The 27,973-nt window shown below is 39.1% G+C and overlaps 1 protein-coding gene across 7 annotated transcripts in view; it reads right to left on the bottom strand.

The window, feature by feature from the left end:
- Positions 1-8,327: 8,327 nt before the first annotated feature.
- Bltp1 (bridge-like lipid transfer protein family member 1) overlaps positions 8,328-27,973 on the bottom strand; it is a 210,274-nt gene continuing 190,628 nt past the window's right edge. For all 7 annotated transcript variants that reach the window (XM_055626230.1, XM_055626234.1, XM_055626233.1 and 4 more), the window contains 6 exons: positions 22,221-22,472; positions 20,349-20,552; positions 18,484-18,678; positions 17,920-18,054; positions 14,371-14,536; positions 8,328-9,024 (listed from right to left, as the gene is read on the bottom strand). In XM_055626230.1, the coding sequence (XP_055482205.1) occupies positions 8,808-9,024; positions 14,371-14,536; positions 17,920-18,054; positions 18,484-18,678; positions 20,349-20,552; positions 22,221-22,472 (1,169 nt within the window). In that variant the 3' untranslated portion in view covers positions 8,328-8,807. The remainder of the gene's footprint in view (positions 9,025-14,370; positions 14,537-17,919; positions 18,055-18,483; positions 18,679-20,348; positions 20,553-22,220; positions 22,473-27,973) is intronic.

Here is a 27,973-nt window from a genome sequence, read left to right as displayed (position 1 = left end):
GCCCCCGCGGTGCCCCTCGGCCAATCAGCGAGGGCTTTCGCGCTTGGCCCCGCCCCCCGCCCGTGCCCCCCGTGCGCGAGGGGGTCGAGGTGAATGTTGCACGGGTTCCAGGCCTCCTCTCTGTTGACCCGGTTCTCCTGGTCGTGGTTAGGCTGCATTCTTTCTCTCTGTGGAAGACAGAGCCCCAGGCGTCAGCCTCCATCCCACCCTGCCCCTCTCACCTCCTCACGTGGCTGCTTGTCCTCCTTCCCAGTTGGGGACAATTAGAGAGGACCCCTCCCTCCCCCCACATCCACACATACACAGAGAGCTCTACTTGGCTGCTTGTTCCCGCCTCAGCTGACCTAGGACGACTCATCTGCCTCACAGAGTACCACAATGCTACGTAGCCCCGCCTCACTTGTCTACACTTAGGGTGACCCCAGTCATCACAAAGCATCACATGGTTACTTATCCTGGCCTCGGTTTTCTTTACCTAGAGTGACCCCAGCACTCACAGGGCACCATGAGACGGCTTATGGTCACCCCAGTTGTCTACGCCTAGGTTGCCAGCCCTCACGGAACATCAGGTGTCTTCTTAACTCCACCTCAGCGTCTGTGCCTAGGGGAACCGTCCCCAGGGTACTTGGAGGCAGCCCGGAAAACCTCAGGCTTGTTCCAGAGACAGCCTTCGCTGTATGTCCAGGTAGGATCTGAGAAAGGGCCCAGGGGTGAGGCCTTGACAATCCACTAGTGCAGCCCCAAAGAACAATCAGGAAGTCAGATGGGAGGCTGAAAGCAAATGGCCCTGTTATCTGGGTGACTGACCCCAGCTTCTGAGATTTTTTTCTCATACAAGTCGAAAGAGAACCTAACCAAGTATTAGATGATAGGTAGTTGAAAATATTTTAAATAATAAATTACTAAGTCTTGGCAGACAATCAGAAATTCAAAGTATTGAGTTTTGTTAGCAAGAGATTTTGATGACATCTACTTTTTGATATGGGCAGGTTTTCTCAGGAATTAAAGCTAATTTTAAAAATAAGAAGAGAGAAAAGAATAATAGAACCAATGGCCAGTTAAGTGTAGCAAGAAGCAACATTCCTCTACAAGTGCGTAGTGTAACTGAAGGTAAAACAGTCCCCTTCTTGTAAAGAAAAGACGGCCCTGGCTAAGAGCTGATCAAGACCCACATGACGAGCATAATTCTGCAGTAGTAAGTGACCCTGGTTAACAGCTGCCAAAGAAGAGCTGTGGCTTATTTCACAGAACCGTGGCAATATTTTACTTTGTTAAGTCTTGCAGTTTTCTGTCTCTGTAAGACATACCTAACTGGGGCCATGAACCTAAAGGCAACTCACCTGTATAAGCTATAAAGGCTTTCTCTGCAGGGGCAGGCCCCCTTGGTGTGTTAGCCAGAATTAGTCCTGGGCTACTATTAAAGAAATTTCCCTTTATTAATCCCCAAGTGTGATTTATCAATGGGAAAGCATAATGATGCTGTAACAGAGGCATTACAGAAACAAATACAGTCCTGCATTTACCATCCAAAGAGTTTCACCACCATCAGCTTCCTCTACTGAGGAAGATCCTCCTCCTTTCTTCTGTTAATCACTGGTCTGTTTGTTTTCTTTCTGTTTAAATAGGTTTTTTTTTTTTCCCTTAAGGTCTTGTAATTTTTGTAACATTTGAGTTCTGGCCTTTTTTTTTTTTTTTTTTTTTGAAACAGGGTTTCTCTGTGTAACAGTTCTGGCTGTCCTGAAACTCTGTTTGTAGACCAGGCTGGCCTTGAACTCCATAGAGATCTAGCTATTTCTCCCTCCCTTCCTGAGAGCTGAGATTAAAGATATTTGCCACCACACACAGTCTCTGGCATTTAAAAAATCTAGGTAGATTGAAGATTCACCCATGTTCTTGTGTAGGTCAGTGACTTATTGTAGAGCTGTAATGTATTGCAGAGTATTATGCCCACCACTTGTATGGTCACTTGTTGAGGAATGCCTTCTTTGTTTCCATTTGGCCAGTTAGGAACATACATACATACATACATATATATATATATATATATATATATATATATATATATGCCAAATTTTAATCCCATATATATATATATATATATATATATATATGTTCATGTAAATGTAACTATAACATTCTTTTGAGAATCTGATACCAACACTTGGCTATGTCTCATTCTTTCCTTAAATTTCTAGTAACCCTTGCACTAAAAATTAAAATTATATAGTAATAAACTCACAACTCTCATAATGGCTTGTTCAGAGTCACTCCCTGATATCTTTAAATTTTAATTTGCCATGAGTATATGGTAGCCAGCATTCATGATCAAATGGGATTAAGCCAACACAAGAATCTGCCTATACCTTTGTCTAATGTGAGATCCTTCCTGGCTAGACTTGGAGTTGAGGAGAAGCAACTATTTTAGAGCCTATGCCGCAATCAGAATGTGCTTGTAGATGGAAACAACCTAAAAATCTTAGTGCCTTCCCTCCCACAAAAAGACAATACTATGCTTTTGATATTTCCCGCTGGAGGCTACTTTTTCATCCTCCAGTTTATGGTTAGTCCAGGCTCAAATGCAGAAAAAATATCAGGCTTTTTTTTTTTTAATAGATCTGTGGGTCAAACAAATGATGGGACGCTTATGTATCTGTAGGATCAAAGATGTTTCTTTTGGTTTCTTGTCTTTTCCTTATGAGCAGCCATGAGGAAAAGGCCCTAACCAATGTGGCCCTCCCACCCTATGACTCTGATGAATGTTTCCTATATTTTGTCTGGTTAACTTTAAATTAGTGGTAGAAAAATGTGGAATATATCTCAGGGACAAATCATTGACCTGGGAATCAGCTGCAGCATGCAACACCTTATTCTAGAGTTTCTTTGGCTGTCAAAAGAGACCTAAAACCCAAAAGTTTACAGGGAGTCAGGGTAATTTTGGAGATACCTTTGAGTCTTGCAAAGAAAGCAGATGTTATGAGACCTCTCTAAAACCCTCACTAATTTAATACACCACCCCCCAGCACTGATGTAATTATGTTTCGTTTTTTCTTTAAAAAACACTGTACACACGGGCCTGAAGAGACTTTTCAGAGTCATGAGCCCAGTCTTGGTCTGTTCATTAATAAAGCAGGACTCAGATTTTTTTAATTGGCTTAATCATCATGGGCATCAGTTAACTATCTCACCTGGATCATTACACAAGGATAGCATGGGCTGAGATATCTTTGACATTCTGTGTTGGCAGGCATTTTAATCCCTTAGAAACCAAATTGTTAGAAAGTTAAACCCAATTTAAAGTTTCAACAGCCTTGTGTGTACATTACCCACTTAGATTATCAACTGCAGAGGGACCACAATATTTAAGATCTAATTGCTGATATTACAGGGAGCCCACGAGAGACCACTCACACACAGTATTATACAGTCTTTATTGTAGCCATCTGCACTACACTCAGGTATTTAGGACTCAAGTGTAGCCCCAAGTGTTTAGGATAATGGTGTTTTTAAAGGCAAAAAACCCATATCCTGGTATCTTGTTTGGCAGCTGCAAGGGAAGGTTTTGGGCAAGTAAGCAGTTTAACAGAAGCTAAGATAAGCGGGGGAGGGTGTGTTCCACAAGCAGTAAGTTTAACAGAAGCTAAATAAGTTAGCTAGGCCATCTTGACCTTGGGTTCCTAGAGAGTTGGGTAATTTTCCACAGGATTCTCCATCAAGATCAAATTTCAGTTACACCTAAATGACCTGATCAAGATATAAGATGAAAGAACTTGTGCCTTGTCACACTGGCACCATCTATTTTGGTCAGGTACCTGTAGGCTAAGCAAGCTAAGATCCTAACCAAGCTCTCCTTTCTTCCCCTAAACATGATTTTCCAAGTTTTTTTTCTTTTCTTTTCTTTCTTTCTTTTTTTTTCTTCTTCTCAGAATTGAGAGAATAGCAGTGGTGAATGAATGAAGTGGGAGTCCAGAATCTTGGAATATACTCACCTGTTCCGTCCTCAAAGCTTTAAGATTCTATCTGGAGCTGGGCATGGTAGCACATGCCTGTAATCCTAGCACTTGGCAGAGGGGCAGAGGTATGTGGATCTCTGTGAGTTCGAGGCCACCCTGGTCTACAAAGCGAGTCCAGGACAGCCAAGACTACACAGAGAAACCCCGTCTCAAAAAAACCAACACCCAAACCAAAAACCCAACCAACCAAATAAAGATTCCATCTGGGTTGCCATGTTACAGGAAACTTTGGGAAAATCCAATGTTGGAAGATAGATATTATTAGGGAAACTGGGGTTCTCTTTCATAGGTTCTTAGTTTGTTAATTGAAAAAAGTTAAAAGTGGAATCAGAAGTAAGTTTGGGGACAATTTTAGTAGTTTTAGAAAAACAGGGAATGGAGGTCAGCAAGCAGACACATGACAAATAGCAGTTGTGTGACATGGCAGAAAAAGGAGAGCATTGTTTGCTTCAGAAAAGAGTGAGAAATCCCACTGTCCAAGAAAGCATTCTATTCAGTATTTAAAAAAAAGGGAAACTTATACTTCTGGAATAATTCTGAAAACAGGCAGGATTAACAGAGTTAGAGACAGTTCTGGAATCAACTGTGTGACAGCAGTTTCTGGGTAGTAAAGTATTTTTATCTTGTTAGACAATTATTCTTCCCATGTCCGTCCCACAAATTCAGGTGAATCAGGATATAGGGGTGGTCTCCTGAAGGTGATAGGTACAGCTGAAGTAACTTTAAAAATGGTTTTTGAGAATTTCATATGTGAATACTGTATTTACATAATTTGCCACCTCCCTCACTTTCCTCCAACTCTTCATCTGTGTCCCTCATTTTTAATTCATGCCTCTTATTAGTTAGACATATATACATACAAATTTATAAATACAACCTGCTGAGTTCATTTGGCTTTGCTCATGTATATGTGTGCTTAAGTGTTGCACATGTATGTTTTTAGGGCTGATTGCTTGGGATTGCATCACCCATTAAGGGGCTCATCCTTGGAACAGACTGAGCCTCCCTTGCTCAGTAGTCATTAATTACTCATAACTCTCAAAAAAATGTGTGTAAGGTCCTAAGAGGAGACAATAGTATGTAATGTTCTAATCTTTGGAGCAGATCAGAATGCAAGTCTCCACCTAAGGAAAGAGGTAGATTCCATTCTTTTGATAAGGAGGAAATAACTTTCCTTTAATGGGTCAGTCACTGCAGATCCCTCATAGCTATTCTCAATGGCTTCCAAGACTACTGTAACAGTGTGGCCAAGAATCTTGTTTTTGTCAGAGTTTAGTTCCTTAACGGGTGAGGGTACACTTTTAAGATCCAGCTGACAGCATGGAGTCTCTATTTCGGTCATCACTGACAATATATTTATAATCTATGAACCTTGATACCAATAACAATGAAAATCTTACACAAAACATAGAAGAAAGATATATATTAGTAGAACCAAGTACATAGAAATGAATGTTGTTTGGCACACTGCTCAGAACTGTAACCAGGGTCGCTGCCAGGAAAGAACAGCATTCCATTTAGAACCTGCGTTTATTCTGAGCGCAGACTTTATAGTTGCCACTTAGTAGCACTGTTTCTGCAGAGGTACAGGTGTTGTCCCTACTGACAGCAGTTGTACTTCTGGGTGTTTTTCAATAGCACTTTCCTAAAAGAACATCTTGCAACATCTGGGAGTTCTATGTGGACTTTCTTATCCCAAAGATATTTGTGACCCTCCACCCCCAATCAGACTGTTGAAACAAGGCACCCAGGAAATTGGAATTTCCCCTAGGAATCTCATGCTAGGAGACAGAAGAAATTGGAAAGGGACTGGGATTTCAGTACCAGGTTAACTTGTCATATTATCTTGCAGGAAAGACTCGAACCAAGTTGGTTGAGTCAGTGGTAAGTGGGACTACATTTTGACCAGAACTTCTTAGCTAGGCATAACTCTTGCCCTCTATTTAAGCCTAAACCATATGTCAGTACCTAAAATGGATTCAAGTAGGGAACTAATTAGTTGATCTTTGTTTTGTTTAGTAACTAACTTTCTGGTGGTGTTATCTTAGCCAAAATAAAAATAAAAATAGGTACCTAACTTGCTTCTCTGGTAAGCTTGAATAATGAAATTAATTTTGTTAGATATCTCTAGGGAACAGTTGTTGGCTGAGCTAGAGAGGATTCAGCGGTTGACATATGACAGATTATTACTGGACTTAGTGTCATAACCTGTGCCCCAACAAGCCAGGTTTGACTACTTGTCCTTGATAAGCCAATTCAAAGATCCAAACCAGCAGTGAAAGGCAAGAAAAGGATTTTCTTCAGTGTAGGCACTGAGGGAAGAGTGACAGGGATGCAATGAGAACCCTACGTGCATCTTGTGGGTCCTGAAATGGGTTAAGGTTTAAGTCAAGGGATAGAGTTACACATATTTAAACAGTCCCGGACCCATCATTGTTTTGGTTTTATTTCTGCAAGGTGATCTGTCAAGTTGAAAACGTCTTTCCAAGAGAAAAGTTTGCTTTCTGGCTGGCTCAGGCTTTAGGTGTTCTCCCTACATGAGATGTTTTGAAGACATTTCAATTCCCAGAGGCCTATCTTTTCAATCGTCAGATAGCCAAGTGGAGGGGCACAAGTATCACTTCAGAATATCTTCATTTCTGTCGAACCAGTAACAGAAGGCAGAAGGATACAGAATTAATGTCAGATATCAGCAGTTAGCTCCCCTTTTATCACTGTATACTGGACATAGTTTTGTGACTGAGCTGGTGGCTTTTCTAGAGGATTGTTTTATTATTTAATACTAATTTCTATGCAAAGGTGTACCAGAAGTTTCCTTGAGCTGTTTTTCAGCTCTGGTGTCTTCAGTTCTGTTGTATGTCCAGTCTTTAGACTGGTCTGCCCTGGCAGAATTTCCACCCTGAGTTATCAACAATAAATCTACTTTTGAATATTTATTCATGTACACGGAGAACTGGATTATTTTAGAAACTGCAATTCTCTCAGTACGCTTACACATGTACTAGTGTTTTTCACACATACATTATACACACATGTCTATTATACAACATTTATACCATATGACTTCGTAAGCATAAAGGGATACATATATACCTTTAAGGATTAAATACAGTATAATGATACAAATAAGCATCTCTGTACTCACTACAGAAAAAATAATACCTAATGGCTCTAAAACCTCTGGTGACCTTTTCCCTGGAACTATTTTTATTAAGTACTTTTATGCATTTAAATTTTTTAAAATTTTATTTTTTATTAATTATAGTTTATTTACTTTGTATCCCAACTGTAGGCCCCTGCCTCATCCCCTCCCAATCCTATCCTCCCTCCTCCTTCTCCACCCCTGCCTCTTCCCCAGTCCACTGATAGGGGAGGTCCTCCTCCCCTTCCATCTGATCCTAGTCTATCAGGTCTCATCAGGAGTGGCTGCATTTTCTTCCTCTGTGGCGTGGTAAGGCTGCTCCCCCAACAGAGGGAGGTGATCAAAGAGCAAGCCCCTGAGTTCATGTCAGAGTCCCTGTTCCCATTACTAGGAAAGCCTCTTGGACACTGAGTTGCTATGGGCTACATTTGTGCAGGGGTTCTAGGTTATCTCCATGCATGGTCCTTGGTTGGATTATCAGTCTCAGAAAATATCCCTGGGCCCAGATTTTTTTTTTTTTCTTCTCTCCTTGTGGAGCTCCTGTCCTCTCCAGGTCCTTCTATCTCCCCCTTCTTGCATAAGATTCCCTGTACTCTGCCCAAAGTTTGGCTATGAGTCTCAGTATCTGCTTTGATATCCCGCATGGTAGAGTCTTTCAGAGGCCCTCTGTGGTAGGCTGCTGTCCTGTTCCCTGTTTTCTTCCTCTTCTGATGTCCATGTCTTTCTAAGTGAGGATTGAGCATCTTACCCAGGGTCCTCCTTCTTGCTTAGCTTCTTTAGGTGTAATGATTTTAGTATGACTATCCTATATTATATGTCTAATATCCATTTAGATATTAGATATAGATGTGTGTGTGTCTGCTTCTGGGATACCTCATTTAGGATGATCTTTTCTAGTTCTCACTATTTGCCTGCAAATTTCATGGTTTTCTTGTTTTTAATTGCTGAGTAGTATTCCATTGTGTAAATGTAGCACAATTTCTGTATTCCATTCCTCAGCTGAGAGACATCTGGGTTTTTTCCAGTTTCTGGCTATTATGAATAAAGCTGCTATGAACTGGCTGAGCATTTATACTTCTTACAAGCACCTCTATGAAAACATAAGGTTACTGTGAAACAGAGTGAACATCTACTAACAAATTAGGAGAAAAGATATGAAACAACCAATCATAGACTGAAGCCATTATTGTGACTTTATTACAATAGTTACAAACAATATTTTTGTGGTATACAATCATCACAATTACTCAAATTATATACAAATAGATCTTTATCCAAGTCTACATTTAAAAAAAAATGACCCCCAATCACATTATCAACAAGATTTTTTCTAAAATTATGGCCAATAACAAAAAATTCACAGTTACTCTGCAAATATTTTAAATGCAGTAATCATATTGCACATAAAACAATCTTTAAACTTTAATGAGCAGATGTGTATATTTTAATTTAGTTTTTCTACAAAATTTACATTCTCATGCAATACTTTACTATATACAGAATGGTAGTGCTAGAATAAACAGATTAACCTATAAAGTGTTAAAATAATGGCCATAAAATTAGAGTTATTTTAAATTAATATGCTGAAAAAAATTTCAGTGTAATAAAACTTAACGGACACAATTTTTTTTTTTTTCACAGATCAAGTCACTATTCTAGTGCTCTTCTTTGTCTTTTCCTTTCCTTTCCTTTTCATCCTGCAGTGCAGTGCCAAGTTTTTTGATGAGAACAGACAGCACCTTATCCAGTGGATCCATCACTCCTCTCTGAAGCCATTTGGGAATAGTAGTCCTGGCATGGTGAAAGCCTAGTTTTTGAAGAATATAATCAACGCCTACTGGATCAATTTTTCTTCCAGTCCAAGAAATTAATCTAAAATAGTAATTAGAAGTGGTCATTATCAAGGCGTATGATGCACGAACATTACTTAATATCTCTGGGTAAAATATATTGGCAGATATATTTGAATACTTATGTTTAAAAGCCTTAGATTCATTGTAATAGCTTTTTAAAATAATTTATGTGTGCTGACAAGTCTTTTGACATACTATATACATCAATAATACTGATGGACTTCCAATGTGCTTAATTTATTTCAGGCCTGTTACATAGTTATCTTAAATATTTAAAAGGACAACTGGTTCAAGATTTTATAAACATGTGGCTGTAATAAAGGAAAAGCTAAAATGTACTGAGTGCTATGTGCTGAACATGTTTGAAAGGAGAACCATTTTCTCCTTGATCTTGATACTTCCTTTTACATGTGGAGGACAGGCTACTGGTGACTCATTTCCTGGTCTTTCAGTCTATACTGAAGATTTATCTCACTAGCAAAGTTAACAGAAGAACTGAGTTGTATGTTAAGTACTTCCTGAGTTGATTTTTTCTGGGGGGGAGGGGACTACTTTGGTTGTTGCCTATGGCTAAGTGGGTACACAGAAGAGCTGAAGCCCAAGAGTTCTATATAACTGGAGCTTTTTTACAGGTAAGTCTAAACACAAACTGTGCAGTAGAAAGCCACTGCTGGTAAAACTGCCCTCAAACTGCCCTTCTCATTTCCAGATGCTTCTTTCCAATTTCCTTATATGGTCCTGACTTCAATTAGAAGTTATTAAGAGAAGGGGATGAGATCTCCCCTATCTGTGGACTTGGAAAGGGCAGGGAGGAGATGGGGAAGGGAGGGTGGAATAGGAGGGAATGAGGGAGCGGGCTACAGCTGGGATACAAAGTTAATAAACTGTAACTAATATTTAAAAAATAAAATTTTAAAAAAATTATTAAACACTGATCTCCAGAAATTCAATTGTAGTATTCTGCTTGTCTAAACAACAACCCCTCCTCCAAACTAACCAAAAACCCCCAACCCCTTCCTCCCCAAAAGAACCCAAACTATTTTGCATCAGCTAACTCATTTAACAACCTTACAATGTAGACATCACTGTTTTGTTTTTTTGTTTTTTTTAAATTTCATGAGGAAGCTAGAGAAAGGGAAGGAGAAGGAAGTCTTTTGGCCTTGCTAATTGAACTACTCTGTGACAAAGCCAGGCTTGGAGGTGGTACTGCTAACAATATTCTTTAGCACTCTACACTACTCATCAATTTGAGTTTGCTAACAAAGGAATATAGTAACTTCTTTATATTCACTTAAGACTTCATTCATATTCAATTTAAATATCCTCCAAAGATACTCAGTTCCACTTACAAATTTAGACTTACAAATCGAAAACATATCTTCCAAATATTTGCATTTATACCTTTGAAGAATACACTGGCCCAAAGTAATAGCAATGTTAAAACTCAAAACAAAGTGTTCTCTTAATTTGGGTATGGCAAATTTTATCAAATATATATGAAAAATAAACCATAACTATTCAATGTAGAATTTTGTTGTTTTAGAGTTATTTTGTGACACAAATATGTCTGAATAATAAATTAAAAATATTATCATGCTGAATGTTGGGCTGTGTCTGTTCTAGATACCATCCAAGGATTTGGAAAGTTATAATTTGAATAATAAAGTGGATAGGAAGCAACAGAAAGGATGTTAATCACAACACACAAAGCAGGTACCACTAATTATAGCAACTGTTATAATTAAAATTAGAAAATACTTTCGAATATTTGGTATGAAAAAATGGTATTATCATGACTGGAAAATATGACCCACTTTAAAAAACTATTATCTGATAGCAATAGAGTCAGCATTATATAGGCATGGTTTTATATTATTCAATATGCAAAAGGAAGACATTGTGGCACTGTGGCGCTGTCATAACATACTCAGTAAGAAACTCTGATGGCTCCTTATTAATGATGCATGACTACTGAGTTTTGTTACTGTGGCTGTCTAAAACTTAAAAGTAAGGTTTTTGCCAGAAGGTGAAGAAAAACAACAGCTTAAGGAATTGCTCTGATCTTGCAGTGACTGACCAAGAAGTGACAATGCTGGAAGTTCACTGCAGCTGAGCTGCTCTCAATGCTTTCTTGTATTTGTTTTGCTTCACCTAAGGGAACTCTCAAAAGCAAGAAAGAAGTGCAGAAATAGTAGCCAAAGATGAAGAGATTACATGTGACTGACTTGTAAGTTTACTTTAGGTAACCAGTGTTAACCTATATAAGATTCTCCTGACTTCTTTCTCAGTATCTGTTGTGATGTGAATGTGAATGTTCCCCACAGGCTCATGTGTTTCAACATTCTGTCACCAGATGGTGGCAGTTTTGGGGAGATTATGAAACCTTTAGGAGTGGAGCCTGGAATGTGGGGGTAGGGGCAGGCTTGTATTTCCTGTTCTTTGCTTCCTGGCTACAGATGCCTCATGATCTTCTTAGGCCTTCCCTCTCCTACCTAAGCTGCTGCTTGTTGGGTATTAGGCCACAACAATGGGAAAATGGCTACTATCTAAAGTTAGTACTGAGAATGGGGCTGTTGCTGTGATGAACTTGACCATCTGGTTCTTAGGCATTAGGAACTGGTTGACTAGAGGATGTGGTTGAGTTGGGAACTTGGGTCTGAGAAAAGCCCTTAAATATTATGGGTGGAAATATAGAAGTTAACGATACAAAAAGATATGTGGACAGTGGTGGTCCAGCTCAGGAGGGGGATAAGGACTCTGTTGGGAACTGGGCTAGAACCTTCTCTTCCTATATTCTGGCAAAGAATTTGGAATATTCTGTAGAATATACTGAGAACTTGAGTGAGATTGAATTAAAAAATAATGTAATAATCTGTTTGGTAAAAGAACTATAGCAGAATAGCATTCAGGCTATGCTTATCCAGGTCTAAGTAAGAGTAAGCAACAAATGGAAAAGATAAGTATAGTGAGAAATTTGAAAAAAAATTTTTGTTGCTTTTTTTAAAAAATAGTTTTATAAATTACAGTTTATTCACTTTGTATCCCACCTGTAGCCCCCTCCGTCAGCCCCTCCCAATCACATCCATCTCCTCCCATGTCCCTCCCCAACTCCACTGATAGGGGAGGTCCTCCTCCCCTTCCATCTGACCTTAGCCTATCAGGTCTCATCAGGACTGGTTGCATTGTCTTCCTCTATGGACTGGTAAGGCTGATCCCCCATCAGGGGTAGGTGATCAAAGAGCCAGCCACTGAGTTCATGTCAAAGACAGTCCCTGTTCCCCTTACTAAGGAACCCACTTGGAGACTGTGATGCCATGGGCTACAACTATGCAGGGGTTCTAGGTTATCACCATGGTCCTTGGTTGGAGTATCAGTCTCAGAAAAGACCCCTGTGCCCAGATCTTTGGTTCTGTTGTTCTCCTTGTGGAGCTCCTGTCCTCTCTAGGTCTTTCTATCTCCCTCTTCTTTCATAAGATTCCCTGCACTCTGCCCAAAGTTTGGCTATGACTCTTAGCATATGCTTTGATATCTTGCCAGGTAGAGTCTTTCAAAGGCCCTCTGTGGTAGGCTCTTGGTTTTTTTTTTTAAAAACCACAGAAATATAAGAATGTGCTTTTGTTTTAATTCCAGGTATAGGGATTTGTGGGGCTGCTTTGGGCTGCATGCTTCCACAGCAGCTGACTATGATTTGCCTCGTGCTCTAGCAGAAGAGTGGTTTTGCCAGCTGCAGTTAATTTCTGCAATTGTGTGACATTTGGAATTCTGGGAACTTTTCAGAGGGTATATAAATGTGAGGGCCCTGAGAGGTGGGGCTAGTGGTTGTTGGTCATTTAAGGAGGTTGGTTGTAGTTTCTTAGTAGCCATTGTCAAAGAAGTGACAAAAGAAAAAAAAAATAGATTCAGGAATTTTCCTAATTCCTCTCTCTCTTCTATCCTTGTTCTCTCCTGTGTAATGTTAGAGGATGAAACTGGGGTTAGGAGGAATAAATGGTGGGAAAAGGAAGAACCCACAAAGTAGCAAAGACCAGCTATAGATAAGCGATATCTGTAGTATGGTAGAAAAAAAAAAGTAAGTTTAAAACTGTAGATAAGACTAGTGTTAAGAAAGTAGTTGTTAAAGGACATTAACACTATTAAAGAGACACTTTTTTGATCTGCACTGGAGCAACAGGAAAGGTGCCCTTAAGACTTCATTCATCATAAAGTCCATCTTGTGAAAATGCAAATTCATTAGAAAGTAGAAAGCCTCAACTGAGAATGTTGAGGAAGGGGTTCCCTAGTGGGAGAACAGCTCCTTAGGAAGTGTTTCCAAGGACCAGTATATAGAAGCTGATTCCACTGTTGTCCAACAGGGCAGGCTACATCTTCAGCCAGGATCAGAATTTGGCAGCACTGTCTACATGGTTCTGGTTTTATAGGCAAGAATAATACAAGGGTAGAGGGATCACAGAGGCTTGTGGCAAAGTTCCTGAAGCCACTGAAGCCAGACACTGTATAGCGCAGTATCAGAGACTCTGCAATGAAGTGCCAAGAGCCTACTGCTTGAAGCTGTGAAAATGAAGTCTAAGCAGTAGCGAGAAAGCATAGAAAGATGGAGATACCAGGATCAAGGATGTCTCCTGAGAAAAGCTGGCCCAAGAGAAGAGGGTATATATGTTTCAGGAGGCAGAGCTGAAAGTGGAGCTAATGAAGACCTTTGGAGCCTTGGTTTCTACCCTGTTGGGCTTCAGTACTCCCTTGGCCCAATCTTTCCTTGCTATGCCCCCATTCCTCCTTATGTAATGAGGAAGGTTTATTCTGTGCCACTGTATGTTAGAAAGATTAACTTGTTCTTTGACTGTATAGTGGTTCACAGTTAAGAGATTGCCTTAAGTCTCAAAAGAGATTTTGGAGTTTTAAATACAGTTGGGGGACTATGAAAACTTTTGAAGGTGAACGAATGCATTTTTCATTATGAGATAGCGATAGCCTGCATGGGATGCAGTAGGTATTGTGGTTTGAACATAAACTATGACCTGCACTGAACAATTTGGTCCTCAGCTGATGGTGCTGTTGAAGGTTGTACAGGTTGTGGAACCTTCAGGAGGTGAGGCTTTACTGCAGGAAGTACAGGTCACTAGGGGAAGGCTTTGAGGTGTTATAGCCTGGCTCCACTTCCTGTCACATTTCTAGTTCTGATTGTGGATACACTGTGACCAGCTGCCTCATGCTGTGCCACCAGGATGGACTGTATTCCCTCTTCAACTGTGAGCCAAGATAAGCCCTCCCTCTTTTCAGCTTCTGGTCAAGCATTTAGTCACAGCAATGGGAGAAACAACCACTCCAGTACCTTAGACATGCTGTGGTGCGCACACACACTTCTTACCTGAGAGTAGGCTCCAGATGCCATGTGTTGCACATAAAGTCTCGCCAGTCCACAGTAGTGTAAGTGATACTGTCTTCTCTGTCTCTGTCAGAGGAATTATCATCATGTATAATAATTGGACATTTTTGTCCTGGTCGAGTAGACAGAATCCGAGGTGGAAAAATGGCTATAATGAAAAAAAATATATATATAAAGCCAGATCTTATAAATTTATTTTAAACAAACTTAAGAACCACCACTGGTTCTATTATTTTATCTATTACTATGCCAAGTCTCATGTAAATACACTTGTTAAGGGCTGGAGAGATGGCTCAGAGGTTAAGAGCACTGGTGGCTCTTCCAGAGGTCTTTAAGTTCAATTCCCAGCAATCACATGGTGGCTCATAATCATCTATAATGAAATCTGGTGCCCTCTTCTAGCCTCCAGGCATACATGCAGGCAGCACATTGTCCACATAATAAATATATAAATAGATAAGTAAATAAATAAATAAATACACTTGTTGAAAGGTATCTTAAAATAAGCCAAGACAAGGTTGCCACTGTGATAAAGAATGTAGAGATCACACATGTGATAGCAAGTGTAGGGCACAGTAGTCAACAGAGTTGGATTTCTTAAACAATGAGCAGTACTTGGGTATGCTGGTCACGCCTGTAATCCCAGCTGACTAGGAGATGGAGGAGACTGACAATTTCAAGACAGCCTAAAATTTAGTGAAATCGTGTCTCAAAATAAAAACTTAAAGGAGGGTCAAGGGTTATCTATTCCATGGTAAAATACTTTTTTGGCCATGCGTGAAACATTGAACCTTGAGTTTAAACTTCAGCATGATTAAAAAAAAAGTTTAGTTGGACTGTTACTTATTTCCCGAATTCATTTAAAGTATGTAATCAATGTCTGTGATAGTTGTATAGTTATGTAATAAACAGTGTCAATAAATAGCTTTTTGTGCAAAATCCTTTCTTCATAGTGCTTAAGAAGTCTTTTTAAAGTTGGCTACCATAAATACACACATGTATGATCAAATCTGAGACACACACAGCTTTTTGTGTGATCTAATTGAATAAACGGTGTTTCTCTTGAAGGATGAACTTAAAACACAAAGTGGACTTAAAACAATTGTATATGATGTTCACCATGCAGCTCTTATTATAACTTGATTGGTAATGAGCTAGAATGCACCACACTGTCAGAACAGAGCTGTGTATGAGTTCTGCTGCCTGCTGGGCTTTTATTATTGGTGGTAGTACACAGCTATAATATATCGCCATGTTCTGAAAATTGTTGGTTTTAGTCTAGTCTTACATTATGGGAGAAACGTTCTCAGAGATCCTATTGTTTATTTTGACCTAAATTTGTAATAATGAACCATACTTAGGTGACTATTACACTATCTTTACAACTAAATCTTCACAGACAACAATATTTTGTCTTTTCTCATTCAAATGTTTTGAACTGTTTATGCACTAATGGGAATTGAGTGTAAGCCTACTGGGTGCTACACAAGTGATTTACCACTAACCCCTTTAGTTTCCTCCCTGAGAGAGACTTAGTAAGTTGCCTGGGTTGGCCTTGAACTTATAACCCTCTTAAGTCATTGCCACCACACCTGGTTATAAAACAGTTTAAATGAAGAGTTTTGCTTTAGAGGTAACTAGTTTGAGGGAGACTGAAACCGATATAATATTTCATGAAATGTCAAAGGTTTGATTATAACATTTGAGAGAAATAAATACAGAGGCTTCCACATATACACAGCTTGAAAATGAAGCCTGCCTGTTGGTTTGCACAGGACCTGCTTTATGTGCATTATGCATAAATACTGAACAGAGCATGAGCAGCAGGGTAACTTGTGATGGCTACACTTCAGTGCTAGGACAAGGAATGCAGGTTCATGCTTTGAGTAGGCTCAGCACACTACAGTCCAGGGCAAGCTGTGAGCTATGCAGCAGCTTGAACTGGGGCCTGATAACACTCTCCACCATCGCTAGAGATTTTACTTTCATTCTATTTTTAGTACATTTCTGATGAAGAGTAATAGAAGAACAGTCCAATCTATGTTATTAACTTTGTACTCTTTCAGTATGGTCTTTTTGATAATCTTTTAGTTTTGAGGTATCTGCAAGGTAAATTTAACATTTTTTTTCTTCATGGAAAAACAAAATAGTACTGTAGAATGACCTGAACAAGCTATATTTTCCCAAGCTACATTTAGTAAGAATCACATGAAGAACTGGGCTTGGCAGTGCAGCTCTGCAATCCTAGAGCTATGTGGGAGGCTGAGGTAGGAGGATCAAAAGTTCAAGGCCTGCCTTGGATGCAGAGTGAGCTCAATGTCAGTCTGGGCAATTATGGGAGACCCTGCCTGACTACCACCACCACCACCACCACCACCACCACCAGTAACAACAAAAGGTAAAAAGTGGGGTGTGCATATAGCTAAGTGGTTGAGAGCCTGCTAGCACACTTGGGACCCTGGGTACCAGCACTGGGGAAAGCAAACATCTGAGATATAACCCAGTATAACTACATATTTTACAAATACCACAATGGTTGTGCAGTAAACACTGAATAGAATAAATCACCATGTTTGAAAGGGCATTCCTTGCCATTTCAAATTACCCCAGTTCATCAACAGTTATGGAGTACAACAGTACATTCAACCAATTCCAAATAGGTTATTAGGGTTGTAACATATACTGTGTTACAACACTTATGGAACAGTAAGGAAACCAATGTTATATAGCTCATGAAATCAAAAGCAGACTACCAAAGTCTGAGTAATTTATTTATAAAACCAAACTGTTCTCTGCATAGTTATCTTATTAAATTTAGTTTCTCCAACTGTATGATATGCATAATAATGCAACTTTATTAGGTAGTTGTTTCTTAGTAATTTTACTGAAATCTGTAGTATTTCCTCCCATTTTCCCACTTTGCAAAAGTCATATATAAGGCTTAATTGTAGACTTTCATATTTTTAGAAACTTTTAGAATTTATTTTTTATTTTTATTTATGTGTATGTGTACATGTATACTGCATGTGTGTATTTGTGTAAGTGTGTTCTGGAAAGAGAATAGAAGCAGGAGTTACAGACTGTTTTGAGCCACCTTCCCAGTGCCCCACCAAAAAAAAAAAAAGACCTCTTTATAAAGTAAGAAACACTTTATGATGGCTCAGCAAGTAAAAGGGTTTGCCACCAAGGCTGATGACCTGAGTATAAGTTTTGGAAACAACACAGTAGAAGAGAACTGACTCCTGTAAACTGTCCTCTGACCTCTACATGTGTGTCTTGATGAACCCCACCAAAACCAAAACAAATAAATGTAAGACGAAAAATTAAAAAAAGTGCTATGTACCCAGCAGATACTTGGGAAATCTGTCCTATATTCTAAGCAATTGTATTTCCTGACATTTGGAGCCCACAGAGGAGAAAGGCATTCTTCTTTCATTCTATCCTTAGACCATTAAAACATTCTCCATGTTAATCCACTAAAATCTGCCTTTCCTGTAAATTGAGAGAAGAAAATAAAAATATGCAACACACCCTTTTCTTTTTCTTTCAGATATGCTGACACTAGATCGTGGAGAAACATGATGAGCTCAGCATCCATAGTCACACAGATGTGGTCAGTGAACTCTGTCACCACACTGCATTCTACCTTGGGTTTCAAACTGGCATCTGCAAAGATAAAGGTCTTTTACAGTAAAAATTGCATGAAACAAGGCCTCTTCCCTTCAACAGATTTACACAGATCCATGTAAATGCATCCACTTGAAATCTAAATATAAGAAAAGTGAGCAATTGCTATGTGCACATGACTTATAAACTAATGGTAATGTATTAAAACATTCTGAGAATATGTCATTGTTCCTTAAATAAAATAAAGTCAAATCATTATTCCCAGTATTTGAGAGAAAAGACCACAAGCAGGCTAAATAAATTTGCCAGAGGCTATGCACATCTAGTAAAAACATCAATTTGACTTAAATCATCAGTTTTATTAAATTAAGATACCAAAATAACCTGCAGTAAGAGAGTAAGAAAAAAGTTTCAAGTTTCTTTAGAATTTTCTTAGTAACTGTTAAGACGAGATATTTCTCCACATACCTTGTAATGAAGGCTCCTGTGGTTCTTGAACATGAATTGATTTAAATTCAAGCTGCATCCTTGGTAATGCAAAGATAGTCTCTGTTTCATGGCTGTAGCTAGAACCTCCTCTGAACCCACTCAACAAACTAGAATTCTTCACAGTAGTACTGTTCTCCGTGTTATTAGCATCAACATTACGAAGTAAGTTTAACTCTACATGCATAAAACAGAAAGAGTTAAGTTAAACCAAAGGGTAATGTCACCACACTGCATTTGAACAATGTATTTAGAATAATCACTAGAGTCTAGTGACAAAAAAAAGTTTATCTCTGAAAGTGATAAACTATATTGAGATACAAGCCAATAATTGTGGCATCAGAGTAATAGATTTACCTATGTTGTAGAAAGTCTGGCTTTAAAGACACTATATCAAACTCATCACTATACAAGTTGGAAATAATCATATTCTTAAGAAGAAATGTACATGTATACATTATTGTCAAAACTACAACTTTGTAATGTGAATTTTGGGTAAGTCCAATACCTACTAGTTATGGTTTCTCTAGTTTTAATGTGATGATTACTCTCAATTTTAAGCATGTCTTAAGTTGGTGTATAGAGATTGAACACTAAATATTACCCTGACCCTTGAAATTATATAGAATTTCTTATTTTTCAGAGTACCCTATATCTGTGAAGATTATTGCTGGAGATACGAAACAACTGCTCCTTGGAACATCCTAGTTGAAAGAAAACCTTTAAAAACAACAACAACAATAACCCTTATTTCAAATGTAGAAAGGTAAAAATAGGTCAGTCTAATTCTCTCTTACCCTCTTTTCTTCTTGACATATTTTTACCCATCCAGAGTGTCTCCCTATTCCTGAAAGTTACTCTAAAATTGCATGGTACAAATAATCTTTTTCATTTAGAAAGGCCATTTCTAAGTAAAACTTTTTTTTTCTTTATTATTATTATTTATTTCAATTTATTCACTTTGTATCCTGGCTATAGCCCTCTCCCTCATCTCTTCCTGTTCCCACCCTCCCTCTCTCTTTCCCCCCTATGTCCCTCCTTCAATCCACTGTTAAGGAAGGTCTTCCTTCCCTACTATCTGACCCTAGCCTATCAGGTCTCATCAGGACTGTCTAGATCCTCTTTCTCTGTGGCCTAGTAAGGCCACCTCACCATGGGGAGTTGATCAAACAGCAGCAACTGTGACCATGCCAGAGACTGTCCCTGTTCCCCTTACTAGGGAACCCCCATAGAGACTGAGCTGACCATAGGCTATATCTCTTAACATGTCTTAATCTAGTCAGCTTTTCCAAATACCAAATGATTGATAAAAGCAATGTTACATATGCAAACCAAAAGCAATCAAAAAAGAATGACCTGGCAAATTACCATAGAAGTGGTCTAATAGCTAAAAAAAATTCATCAAAAGCATTTTTTAAAATTATGAATTGATAGGAGTAATATTACTGAAATTTTTCCAGGTAAGTAGAATTTTACATTTTTGGCATTCTGCTAGTTGGCAGTATGATACAATTCCCAAATGTTCAATTTTTATAATAACTATATTTTTTCAATGTCTTCTAAATATTTTCCAAATGTTATGAAATATTACAAACTTAACTTCATTTAAAACCAATTTATTTAGGATGGTTTCATTTATATATAGAAAAATTTGAGTATATAAAATGTTCTACCACCAGGTTATTGATTCTTATATTAAATAACCACTTTGTGTATTAGCAGAAATAAAATGAAACTGTGTCAAGGCATGAAAACTTGACCTCCACTAAAATTCTAAACAGCTGACCGAGCTCAAAATAGAAAAACAAAACAAAACAAAACAAGCCCAACAAGGCTAAATATTTAACCTTCATTCCTTGTGGCAGTGACATAGTTGAACCATTCTTTTACACTTGCTACTCCATGGGGTGGGTTTTCATGGCGACGCCTTGTTATCTTGGTTATTGTTGCCATGGGACTTTCAAGAGCACCACACGGTTTGGTAACCATGGTATTATGACCCAAATGAAAATCCAGGGTTTGAACAATGTATGTAGAGTGATCACTAGAACCTACAACACAAGAAATGCATGTTTCTAAAAGTGATAAACTATATTTATATCTAAGAAAATAACTGTGGCTTCAGAATAACATTTATTAGCTAAAGCTAAACACAGATAGAGTAGGAAAGGCTAAAGAAATGAGAAAGCCCACAAACAGTTGAGTTAACTGGATTTATCCAGTGAGATGAAGAACATCAACCATCTTGTACCAGGCAGTGGTGCACACCTGCAATACCAGTACTCAAGAAGCAGAGACAGGAGGGTCATGAGTCACAGGACAACTTGGGCTAACAAGTAAGACACTGTCAAAAACAAAGTCAAAGAAATTATTCTTTTTAGATACTTGTATTACTTTGAGAATTTTATACATGTTTTGGTGTTCTTTAAAAAAAAAAACCATCAAGGCCAATTTGCACTGCCCAAATATTCTTGAAGGATGGTATTCCAGGGTTTTATTACTGCCCTCAAGTTTTGTAATGAAGTCTTGTTTGAATCTCCTCATACCACCACTATCTTCATGTTTTTATAAGGAATATTTCTAGATAACCTGCTAAGCCCAGTCATAGCAGCACTAAATTTAATCAATGGAGAAAGATACACGTTTAGAAGTATGTTTAGATGTTTTACAAGTCTAGACTTTATTGATGCCATTTCACTGGCAATGAACTACCTGATCTGTTGGGTATAGAATAACAAATAAAGATGGATTTCCCCTAGAAAAACACTCAGTAGGGCTGGAGAGATGGCTGAGGGGTTAAGAGCACTGCCTGCTCTTCCTGAGGACCTGGGTTCAATTCCCAGCACCTTAAGAGCATCCGTAGGACTCAGGTCCAATTCCCAGCACCCATATGGCAGTTTACAACTGTCTGTAATGTCAGTTCCAGGGATCCAACACCTTCACACAAACACATGCAGGCAAAACACCAATGCAAATAAATGTAAATAAATTATACAAAACAAACAAACACTCAGTAGGGCCTACTAAGATGATTCAGGGGATAAAGGCACTTGCTACCAAGCCTGACAACCTGAATTCTTTAACCCCTAAGATCCACATGATGAAATTGACAACCAACTCAAGTTGTCCTCTGACTTTTACATGTATGCTATAGCACAAATGTGTCTCTACCAAAATAAATAATTGTAAACAAACAAAAGCACAAGGAGGTCAGGAAGATGGCTCAATGTATAAAGCATTTGTTATGCAAGTATGAGGTCCTAAGCTTGAATCCCCAGAACTAATGTATAGCTAGAAACAGTAGAATGTGTCTCTCATCCCAGGGTTTCTATAGTGAGACGGACATAGGAGAGTCCCAGGAAACACATGAGTCAGCTATCTAACCTCAAAACAAGGTGGTAAGGACTCATACCCCAGGTTGTCCTCTTACTTTCACATGCACACTGTGGGATGCACATGCCTTCACTCATACATATACATGTGCACACACATACACCACACACATATGCATATCATGCAAAAACACCCACCATACCCACAGACACAAACATCACACAAAACACACATACACCATACAGAGAGATAGACACACACACCTTCAAAATGTTAACACACAAGATTTCAAAGAAAGAAAATTACATAAGTCATTTATGATCATGCCAAAAGACAGCAAAGAATAAAAAAAAAAAAAAAAAAAAGCTGGAAATGTATCAGTTTACCATCTTCCCAGATTTTCTGAGCTTCAGTCCAAAAGGCAATATTTGGTTCTTCTAAATGAAAAAGGGCCCAGGATTTTGAACGGAAATTTGGACCATGAAAACAAGCCAGGGTCATATGATTTCCATGTAAGCTCATGGATCCTCCAAACTGCATCCCGTCTTCTGGTAATGGGATCTGAAATAAGGATATGTGGCATCCAGATACCACCTTTAACACCCCAGGCCAATGTCGATGGTGTGCAGCGTCAAGCACTACAAAAGAACCAAGAAACATTTGTCATAAATCATCTCAACTATCCTGAACAGGGCAAAAGGCAGAGGTGGGTACATTCTAGAGCTAAAAGTGACTATAATAATGAGTGGAAATAATGGGGGATGTTGAGCAGTTCTTAAATACACACTAGGAAAAGATGTTGCATAAAGATGGACACAGCTTGGGTAGGTATTAGCTTTCTAATGTTTACAACTCTCACAACTTATATGTCTATAATGCTGACAGACTTACAAAAAGCTTGTATTTTATACAATTTCTATGCAACAATAAATACAGCAATTGTCAGTTAGGTCTATCAACCTTCCCTCTGACCCTAGTAGTCTATCAGGTCTCATCAAGAGTGGCTGCATTGTTATCTTCTGTGGCCTGGTAAGGCTGCTCCCCTCTCAGGGGGAGGTAAGCAAAGAGCAGGCCAATCAGTTCATGTCAGAGACAGTCCCTGTCCCCATTACTATGGAGGCCACCTGGATACTGAACTGCCATAGGCCACCTCTGTGCAGGGGTTCCAGGCCATCTCTATGAGTGGTCCTTGGCTGGAATATCAATTTCAGAAAAGACCCCTGTGCCCAGACTTTTAGGATCTAGAACTCTACATTCTTAAGTCCACCCACTATCTACTTTATCAAATCTGCTTTTCAAAAGAATTTCCTGGGCAGAAGCCTGCTCAGTGAGAGAGCATCTGCTTGGTATGTACAGGCCCTGAGTTCACTCCTTGGCATTTTCAAAATATAGACTTCCAGGTATTAAATGTTTGAGAAGTGCTTATCAATCACAGAATTCAGATTTAGATTTTTTTCACTTATTCCAGTAATGCCCCTTTTGACTGGTTTACCATTTTTATCTACTAAGGATCATGCTTTGTGTTTAACTGGCATATTTTCTTTAAAACAATTCTCGAAATCTGGTGCTTGTTTCTCTTGACTTTGTAAAATGAAATAAACCATACACTTTGTACAGTGCTGCAATGCACATATGCTTGCTAGCAAGTGTTTATAAGGAATATAAAGGCCCATAGGAATGAGAAAATGACACTACAGAAGTCACTGAAAAGAGTCATGTCCTTCTGACAATTTGGTTAAGTCTATTTTGTAAGTGCAGTCATACAAAGGAACTATGCCAAACTAAAGGAGAATAAGAAGATAGTAACAACCAGACTTAAACTTTGAATGTGGTTTGGATAAACTACTTGGTATTTGTGGGTCAGTCATGAAGTTTGAATATTCCCTGGAAAACAGAGAAAAACGGCAAAGTAGAAAGCTGGAGCTTAGAAAAGGGTAGGTGAAGGGAGAGACAGAAAGACCCGGAGGGGACAGGAGCTCCATAAGGAGAGCAAAAAAATCTGGGCACAGGGATCTTTTCTTAGACTGACACTCCAACCAAGGACCATTCATAGAGATAACCCTTGCACAAATGTAGCCTATGGCAGCTCAGTGTTCAAGTGGGTTCCCTAGTAAGAGGAACAGGGACTGTCTCTGACATGAACTCAGTGGCTGGCTCTTTGATCACCTCCCCCTGAGGAGGGGGGGGGGTGCAGCTCACCAGGCCACAGAGGAAGATAATGCAGTTACTCCTGATGAGACCTGATAGACTAGGATCAGATGGAAGAGGAGGAGGACCTCCCCTATCATTTGACAAGGGGAAGGGCATGGTGGATAAGATGGATGGAGGATAGGATTAGGAGGGGACGAGGGAAGGGAGCTACAGTTGGGATACAAAGTGAATAGATGGTAATTAATAAAATAAAGCACGTTCACATAATTCCTAGCATAGAGGCTTAGCTCAAAAGCACCAAATTTAGAAGGCAGACCATCTAAAACAGCATTTTTCAAATTTTAACAGACATATTAATTACACGAAAGACTTCAAATTTAAGCATTTGATAGAGTGGATGAAAGGCTGGGTTTGCAGGTCTCCATTTTTCTTAAGTTCTAGTTGAGGCAGATTAGTTCATTGACCACATTTTAAATATATCACATTATGTTCCAGATGAAGAAACTAAACACTGTAATCTTAATTTAAATGTTGGTTTTAGTTCCTTGGATATAAGCCCACCATAACCAAATACTTTCACCCTGTGTAAACCTATGGCTGGGCAGGTCATAGGCTCTAAAGGGAAAACCCGATACTATTATTCTGCGAAGGTGGACATCACATTTCCAATAGCCCCATGTGACTTATTGCAATATCCACAGATCAGTGCATCTTTCAACCTTTATCAGAGAAGCTTCTATGCAATGCATGGAGATTAGCACACAGGCACCCCCACAATGGTCAAGGAGCACAGAGTGAGAGATATTCTGCCTTAAATGGGGCATTCATATCATGCCCCTCATTCTGAGGTTCAGGAATCTTTGTAGAAGAGAGAACAGAAAGATTGCTAGAGCAGAGGTATGAACAATATTAAAGAAGCAGACTTTTCCAGACATCACAGGGCATATGCACATGTGAACTTAGAGCAGTTGTGAAACTTGAAATCGCGAAACATTTCTAAGATCTGTACAACCTCCAGCCACAGACAAAAATCCCAGCATAGAGGTGGGAAGGTAGTCATAAAACCCCACACTAACTGGGGAGCTATTGTCATTTCATAGCTTCTGAGAAAGGAAAAGTAAATTTTCTTTAATTCTGTGGCCCCTGGTAAGACGGCCGCATACCAGGCAGGCTTTAAACCCAAGAATAGCTAAGCAACCCAACAGCACTAGAAAGAGGCAGAGGAGGAGGAGAAAGGATAGAAGGTTGAGAGAGTGGCAATGGGAGGAGTTGGGGTAAGGGGATAAATATGTTCCAAAATCTGAAAAATATAAAATTGTTAAATATAAAAACCTACAATTATTCTTATTTATTTGAGGATCTTGCAGATGGCAGCCATGTATTGAACACACTATCATCAGCCACTACACCTATCAAAAAGGTTTATGGCAGTCGGAATTGTCAAATAAACAGCCCTTGAGGGGATCAAAATTGAAAAAAGAAAGGGAGAAAGGAAAAAAAGAAGAAAGAAAAGGGTAGGTGATACTTTGTTTTTTTAAAAAGGTGTACAGTCCCAGGAAGGACAGGGCTACACAGAGAAAACCTGTCTTGAAAAAAAAAAAAAAAAACCAAAACGAACAGTGTACAAATAAGTAGAAAAATGCCCATGTGTAAGCTCTAAGCTGTTTTACAATGATGATTCTGAGGCAGGAATATGATGCTTCACTTTTGCTTACATTTCCTAGTTTGCTTTCAATGTACACACATTATTTCTGTGATAAAAACATTAAGGAGTTAGGTCAGGCATTCAGTCCCAGCATGAGAGGCCAGTGTAGGTGCATTTCTTTGAGTTTGAAGCCAGCCTGGTCTATACAGTTAGTTCCAGGACAGCTAGGCTATGTATAGAGACCCTGTATCAAAAAACCAAAACCATAAATAAATAAGCCAATTAAGAGTTATAGAGTTATTGTCATTCTGCTACTACTCATTACATTTATCACTGTTAACCTCATTAAAGGTACCATCATCTCTACTCTGGACTCTCACAATGTCCTCCTAGTGTCTATTCCAAACTGCCTACATAGACTGTTCTCCACCCAGTAGTTTGGTGATGTTTTGAAAAGGAGTATTTTAAGATAAGGAAAACCAAATGATACCAAATCTCTTAAAGACTCTACTTACTATCACATTAAAAACCTTATTGTGGCCTGCACCTGAATTAATGTGCAATATTTTTCTTACTGATCATTCTGCTCTGGAGACAGGTTACTTTTTTAAATTATTTTTTTTTATAAATTACAGTTTATTCACTTTGTATCCCAGCTGTACCGCCCTTCCTCAGCCCCTCCCAATTCCACCCTCCCTACCTCTTTTCCTCTCATGCCACTAGACAAGTCCACTGATACTGGAGGTCCTCCTCTCCTTCCCTCTGACCCTAGCCTATCAGGTCTCATCAGGACTGGCTACATCGTCTTCCTCTGTAGCCTGGTAAGGCTGCTCCTCCATCGAGGGGGGGAGGTGATCAAAGAGCCAGCCACTGAGTTCATGTCAGAGACAGTCCCTCTTCCCATTACGAGGGAACCCACTTGGAGACTGAGCTGCTATGGGTACATCTGTGCAGGGGTTCTAGCAATTAAAAACAAGGAAATCATGAAATTTGCAGGCGAATGGTAGGAACTAGAAAAGATCATCCTGAGTGAAGTATCCCAGAAGCAGAAAGACACACATGGTATATACTCACTTATAAGTGGATATTAGACATATAATACAGGATAAACATACTAAAATCTGTACACCTTTAGAAGCTAAGCAAGAAGGAGGACCCTGGGTAAGATGACCAATCCTCACTCAGAAAGGCAAACGGGATGGACATCGGAAGAGGGAGAAAACAGGGAACAGGACAGGAGCCTGAGGGCCTCTGAAAGACTCTACCCAGCAGGGTATCAAAGCAGATGCTGAGAATCATAGCCAAACTTTGGGCAGAGTGCAGGGAATCTTATGAAAGAAGGGGGAGACAGAAAGACCTGGAGGGTACAGGAGCTCCACAAGGAGAGCAACAGAACCAAAAAATCTGGGCACAGGGGTCTTGTCTGAGACTGATATACTCTAAACAAGGACAATGCATGGAGATAACCGAGACAGGTTATTTTAATGACTCTCTCATTTCCCCTCAAATCCCATCCATTGAGGACATATAAGGCATGTCCCTATCCACAGACCATTGTGACCATTGCATTCTGAGACAGAGTCTTACTCTTAAACTGTCCAAGCTGGCCTTGAGCTTGTGATTTTCCTGCCTCAGCTTCTCAAGTAGTTAAGATTAAAGAACTATGCCACCAGATCCAACAATAATTCTCAAATTAGCCAACTTTATGAGGAACAACAGGAGCTCCAGACCTCCATGGCCCTCTGTCCAAAACTTTCCCCCATATTTTATCTCAGTTCTTACAGCCACTGACTTATTTCTACTAACATGTCACTTTAGAAAAAGCCTCCCCTGATCATCTTTTCTGAACTAGCCATTCTTTCACTGTAGCCTTCTTTATATCCTACCCTTGTTTTGTTTTTAAATAATCACTTAAATCTTCCTGAAACCATGTCATTTAATATCATTAATTATTTAATGTATTTAATTATAGTCTCCATTTCCTATTTGAATATAAAATTCATGAGGTTTGTTATCTTGCAATTCTTGTGCCTAGAGAAGTACTGAAGCATACAGCTGTTGCTGAATAAATACACGCTAATTTGTCAATTACTGGATGAAAGATAATAGCCCACCTAATATCAAAGTTAATAGACTCAGTTATTTTGCTTCCTAGCCATTGCCACAAACCAGAATATAACACTGTCACAAAGTGAGCATGATGCAGGTAAACTGTGGTGGTTGTAAAACATAATACCTTCACAAAGGCAGCTGATGCCATTATTAGGAGCATAGTCAGTTTTCTGCTGAGTGGATGGAATAGAGAAGCCACAGGATGCTTTCAAAGGATGGCATATATAGGTT

Source organism: Psammomys obesus, unplaced genomic scaffold (assembly GCF_907164565.1).
Source record: "Psammomys obesus unplaced genomic scaffold, mPsaObe1.curated_primary_1811, whole genome shotgun sequence".
Classification (NCBI taxonomy): Eukaryota; Metazoa; Chordata; class Mammalia; order Rodentia; family Muridae; genus Psammomys; species Psammomys obesus.
Note: the sequence above shows the minus strand (reverse complement) of the source record. Positions and strands in the feature narration are given on the sequence as shown.